The following is a 5,961-nucleotide window of genomic DNA, read 5'->3' as shown; positions in this document are numbered from 1 at the left end:
CCGCTGGCCTCGAGCTTCTTCAGCGGCGCCTCCGCTCCCCGTTTCTTTTGTTGTCTGGTCGTCGGTCAGCGAAGCGCTTCGCCTTGCCCGCGCGTCATTCCTCCCGCCGCCAACCTCGTTGCATCGCCGCACTTGGATGATCGGCACCCTCGTCATCGGTAGCGAGCGTATGGCCCATTCCTGCCGCTCGCGTTTGATCATCTCCCTCACGGCCGCCGTAAGTCCCGGCATGATTAATTCGACGATTGGCTCGGTGGCTGCTGCTCGGGCGTTGGTCGGTTGGTGCAGCTCAGCGCACGGCTGCATTCTCCCCGTCAAGTCGAGCTTCGGGCTTGCCTCGCTCGCTCGACTTACCTCTAACTCGGCAGTCGTTCGCTGTTGCTGCTTAAGCCGTTGGTTTTTCGATCCATGTTCGATCGCGCGTTCCTGTCGCTCCTCTCTGTCTTTGTTTTCGAATAAGCGGCGATTGATCATTCTCGCGTTTCGCGCCGCTTTTCGTTGGCTCGTCGGTTCGTACGTGACCCACGTGTTTGTTTCACGTTGGAATCTCATGCTCGACCGTTCGTCATCTTCAGCGTCGTTGACCTCGTTGTCGTCCTTCTCGTCGCTGTCGTCGCCGTCGACGTCGCTGACCCACTCACCGCGCTCGTCTTTGCTTCGCATCACCGCGGCAAGCAGCGTTGGTGTTGCTATGCGCGCCGTATCGCTGTCCGCCCGATCGATCCGATCAGCTGTACTTTCCCCGCTTTGTCCGCTGGTTGTCGAGCTGTCGGTTAACTGGCTTCCCGTTCGTTCCGTTCCTGTGGTGGACGATGTCATTTCGTCACTGGGAGTTTCTCTCATCGAGCCGACTGTGACTGCATCCGAGTTTGATTTGCTTCGCTTCGCCATCACTTTTGTCGATTCCACCGTCGTTCGCGGCGTCTTCGCTGTGCGGTCCGCTCGCCGTTGCTGTCCCTTCGGTGGTTCGTCCGCCGTCGGTTGCCGCATCAGTTTTCGCGCTTTCCCACTTCGTTCGTCGTTGTCGCCTACTCGCACGTGTATATCAAATTCATCGACATCCACAATGATCCGATGTGGCTTCGTTATCGGTTTTTTACCTCGGCTTTGGCTGATTGTGATCGTCGTTGCGGCTATGATGCTGCCGTCAATCGAGTCGCGCACTTGTATCTCTTTTGAACGCGTCCAATCGCGTTGTTGCAGTTCCTCACAGTATCTTATCGCCCTGGCCAGTCGAAGGTTGGCCTCGTGATCTCGTTCCGCTTGTTCTTCGTCTTCCGGCGTCAACGTTGGTAATCGCGCGGCATATTCTTCCGCGAATGTCAGCGCCTGTCTATTTTGGCGTCGCTGCTCGAGAACTTTGTTCACTTTCTCGATCGCGCGCGTCACCTCGTTCCGTCGCATCCGCTCGTTATCGTCGAACGGCCGCTCGTTCGGTCCTTTATCGCCGTTGTCCCCGGCGTCGTTGTCGTCGTGTTCGCGGTATCGCTTCATGGCTCTACTCTGACTCACCGCGTCGCTTTCGACACCGCTCGTTTTGTTTTTTCGCACTACGTTTCTCACCTGTTCCGCGCACTCGCGAGTTTCATTTTCGACACTTTTCGCTTCGCGTAGGTCGTTATCGTTTGACGAGGTCGCGTTTTGTTTATCCATCCGGTGCGTTATTCTGTATCGGTCCGGTGCTACGCGTTCTGCCGTCGCGGTTTCTTCGATTTCGGTGACCTTCGGTCGCGCCTCGGTTTTGCACGTTTCGCTCGCGTTGTCGCATTTCGCCCGTTTGTATATTCGCTCACTCGCGTTCGCGTCGGTCTCGACGGGTTTGTCGGTCGTGTTCATCGTCTCGCGCCTCTCGGTGTCACCTTGACGCGTTTCCGTTATCGCGGTTTTGCCATTCGCATCGTCGACGTTTTCATCCGTTTCGCCGCGCGACATTCTTTTTTTTTTTTTTATTTGCGCGAAATTTTGTCTTTTAATCATGTACGCACCGTCTTCACCTCCGCTGATGATGACGCTGTTGTCTCCGCCCCCTATGTATTCGGCCTCCACGATGTCCTCTTCTTCAGCTGCTTCCGCCTCCTTCGATTCCATCGTTGTCGGTCGTTGTTGCTGTATTTCCGTCACGGGTTTGAGCTCCCGTTCGAATTCCTGGTAGTCCATGGTAGCTTGGTCCTCGCTGTCGTTCCAATCTATTGACATCGCGTTGATTCGCCTTCCCCTGGGTGGCGCGTCCTCTTCAGTTTCCAATATTCCTGTCGGCTCTTCCTCGTCGGAGATTTCAATCGGCCTACTACGGTCGTCACCGGTGCGTGCGTACAGGTGGTCCATCGTTGGCCAACTGTCGATTTCGTCGTCCGTTATTTCCGACTCACGATCACGTTCTCCCCTCCTTTGGTTCGCGTGGCTTGTTTCGATTGGTTGACTAGCCCACACTCGTTCGTGTCTTTGTTCGTCCTCGCTGTCGGATCGCATCCATCGGTCTATGATGGCTCGCCATCTACTTTCGCTGTATTCGTCCGATTCCGCTGGCGGATGATCCTCATTGCCGCTCGGTTGGACTATCCCGTCGTTGTCGATGTCACTGCTCAGCTCTATCGTCTCTTCGTGGCGGTGTCCGGTCAATTCCCGACGATCATTGTCGCTTTCGTCGTCGTCGGCGTCAATGTCCCTCGCTCTGATTTCCGCCTCGTTGACATCTTCTCGGTCGCTCACGTTCGACTCCCCGTCATACGCGGAATCATCCCATGACCTGGCTGTTTCACGCTCATCGTCAGCCTCTTCTTCGCGATCGCTCGCCCCTGACTCCCCGTCATTCGCGGAGTTGGTCAGCGATCTGGCGTACGTGGCTCGCCTCCGGTTGTCATCCTCTTCACGATCGCTCGCCCCTGACTCCCCGTCATCCGTGGAATCGGTCAGCGATCTTGCGGACTCTCGTTCGGTTTCGGTTGTCTCGCCGCCGTCGTCGTCGTCGTGATACCCGTCATCATCATCATCGCTTTCCGTTTCATCCGGCTCGCCCTCGCCTCTCAATCTTGGCAATCTGTTGGGTTTCAATTGACGGGCGTTGAACACCCCGATTGTCTGACCGTCGAGGTCCTCGATCAGATAAGCGTTCGGTCGTATCACTTCTCGCACTCGGTACGGTCCTTCGTAAACCAAGTGTATTTTTCTCGTTAATCTACGGCTGGCGTCCGATCTGCGGTGTCGCTTCACCCAGACCTGCTGTCCCGGCGTGTATTCCGCCGTTCCGTGTTTGTCGGCTTGTATTTTTCGCTTGCGCGCCGCTTCGGCTAACCGTCTCCGCGCGGTTTCCACTTTATCCGCCCACGCCTGTTCCGCTTCGCCGTCGTTTAGTTCGCATGGCGCATAGCCATGCGACGCGTGTCTCGTGTGGTTAATTACCTCCTCCGCTCGCCTAACTATGCGGCTCCACGCGCGATGCCGCTGACTCGCGTATGCCCGAATGATTCTACCTAATTCCCGCATCACCCGTTCGACCGGGTTCGCTTGCGGATTGTACGGCGATGTACGTCTCACGCCGAAACCCCTTTCGCGCCCGTAGTTTCGCCATCACGCGGTTAGAAACTGTCCTCCGTTATCCGTCAGTATCACCTCGGGCACGCCTATTTCAGCGAAAAATCCGTTTTCTAGATTATCGATCCAATCGTTGGTCACGCATCGGATAAAGCTTTACGTATTTGGCAAATTGGTCCATCAACACGAGAATATATTTTTCGCCGTGCTGCGTAGCCGGTAGGGGACCGAATATGTCGAGTGACAAAACTTGTCCCGGCGCCTCGGGCAATTCGTAATATTCAGTTCCGACGGTTGCTCGCGTGTAATATTTCGTGGCTTGGCACACCTCGCACGATGCCACCACGTCGCGCGCAATTCGCGCAAAATTTGCGCCGTCGAAATAACGCTGCAGAAAATCATGCACCTTGTCGGTGCCGAAGTGCACGAGCAGTCGATGCGTCGCTCGCGTCATTCGCCACGCTATCGCTTGCGGTAACGCGATTCTCTCGCCACCCGGCTGTTTCCGTATTCTTATTAATCCGTCGCGCTCGTATACCTCGTTCGGGTTGACGCGTCTCTTCTCTTGTAATTTTGCGTCGTTCGCTTGCGCTTGTCTAATCACGTCGAGCCACGCAGTTGTGTCCTGCCCTTCGTGAATATTTCTTATCAACGCGATTCGCTTAACTTCCACCTCGCGCGCATCCCCGTTCGCCCCGCGTCTCGATAACGCGTCCGCGATTTCGTTTTCCGTGCCCGGCAGATGTATCACCTCCAGGTCAAATTCCTGTAGAAAAGCGAACCATCTCGCGATTCGCGCATTATTCTGCACGCAAGTACTCAGGAATTTTAATGCTTGATGGTCCGTGTGCACCCGCACGTGCCTGCCCATCAGCAGAGTGTGCCACTTGCGCAATGCCCACACCAATGCTAAGCATTCGAGCTCGGTAATAGTGTAATTAAGTTCGGCTCCCTTTAGACTTCTACTCGCGTAACCTATCGTTTGCTTCGCGTGTTCCGCCTCCGGCAGGTATTGATAGAGTCGCGCTCCTAATCCGGATCTCGCCGCGTCTACGTATATACCGTATTTCGCGTTTGGTTGGAAAAGATATAAGTCGGTCGCGTCGTGAAAAGCTCGTTTGATATTATTGAAAGCGCGTTGTCTCTCGGCTGTCCACTCGTACTTTTGACCTTTTTTCAATAATTCTTCGAGCGGTCTTGTCATTCGCGCTAGATTCTTAATGAATCTACGATCCCAATTAATCAAGCCTAAGAAGGATTGTATTTGCTTCTTGTTCATCGGTCTTTCGAAATTCTGTATCGCCATTCTGGTTTCCTGATTTATCTCCGTTTTGATTTCGTTAAATGTATGTCCCAGGAATCTTATCTCCTCTCGCAAGAATTCGCATTTTTTCTCGTTCAGCTTGAAACCGAATTTCTCTAATTGCGACAACACCCATTCTATGTGAAACAGATGTTCCTCCAATGTATCAGACATTATTAGCACGTCGTCCAAGTAAGTCAGCAAGAATTCCTGATCACCCAGCGCTTCGTGCATCGCTCGCGTGAACGACGCTCCCGATGTTTTCAGGCCGAATGGCATTCGCTGAAATACGTATGTTTGCCCGTCGAAGAAAAATCCCGTATACTGTTGAGACTCCTCCTCGAGTGGTATTTGCCAAAAGGCGTTGCTCACGTCGAGCGTTGTAAAGAACTTCTTTTTCCCGATCCTCCGGAAAATTTCCTCGATTGTCGGCGGTTGCGCATGGTCATTCGACATGTGCTTATTGCATTCCCGCGCGTCCAGACACAATCGAATATCGCCATTTTTCTTTATGACCACAACGAGCGGATTAACGTATTGCGTCGCTTGTTTCTTAATTATTCCCTTCTTCTCGAGGTCCTTTATATATTCTCTTACTCGATTCATATGAATCTCGGGAATCGGATAGGTTTTCCTTTTGTATGGTCTTTTTATGTCCATTTCGATCTTATGCTTATAATGGTTGACCTTTCCTATCTCTCCGCTGAACAATTTCGCGTGTTTTTTCAAGATGGCTTGCAATCTATCCTGCGCTTCGTCCCGTTTCATTGCATTTACTCGGTATTGTTGCGGTGCTACGCTGCTGCGAAATTTTACGTCTATCGCTTCGTCGCATGCGAGCATCATTCGATATTTTACAAGAAAATCGATACCTAGCACCACGTCGTACGCTAAGTTCTCAACGATGAAAAATTCATGTACAAACGTCTCGTCTCGATATTCGAATTGAATTCGCGCTTTTTGCGATATTACCGCGCCTCTCTCGGAAAACGCTCCTCGCAACGTAAATTTTTTGATCGGCAACACTTCTATACGCTCGTCGGTTTCTCGCAACTGTTCGTAAAACGCTCGCGTCATCGCGGTCACCTGCGCGCCCGTGTCTATCAACGCGCGCGTCGAACACGCGC

The 5,961-nt window shown here is 53.1% G+C and overlaps 1 protein-coding gene across 1 annotated transcript; it reads right to left on the bottom strand.

Moving 5' to 3' along the window:
* Window positions 1-132: 132 nt before the first annotated feature.
* Window positions 133-3,483, bottom strand: LOC112452199 (dentin sialophosphoprotein-like; the record flags this gene model as incomplete). The annotated part of the gene is made up of 1 exon (XM_025012299.1): window positions 133-3,483. A coding segment is annotated over exon 1 (3,351 nt), but the record flags the coding sequence as incomplete, so codon positions are not given.
* Between the last annotated feature and the right edge of the window lie 2,478 nt (window positions 3,484-5,961).

Source organism: Temnothorax curvispinosus, unplaced genomic scaffold (genome assembly GCF_003070985.1).
Source record: "Temnothorax curvispinosus isolate PA1 unplaced genomic scaffold, ASM307098v1 QBEX01003051.1, whole genome shotgun sequence".
NCBI classification, from domain to species: Eukaryota; Metazoa; Arthropoda; class Insecta; order Hymenoptera; family Formicidae; genus Temnothorax; species Temnothorax curvispinosus.
This window is presented reverse-complemented; position numbering and strand designations above follow the sequence as displayed.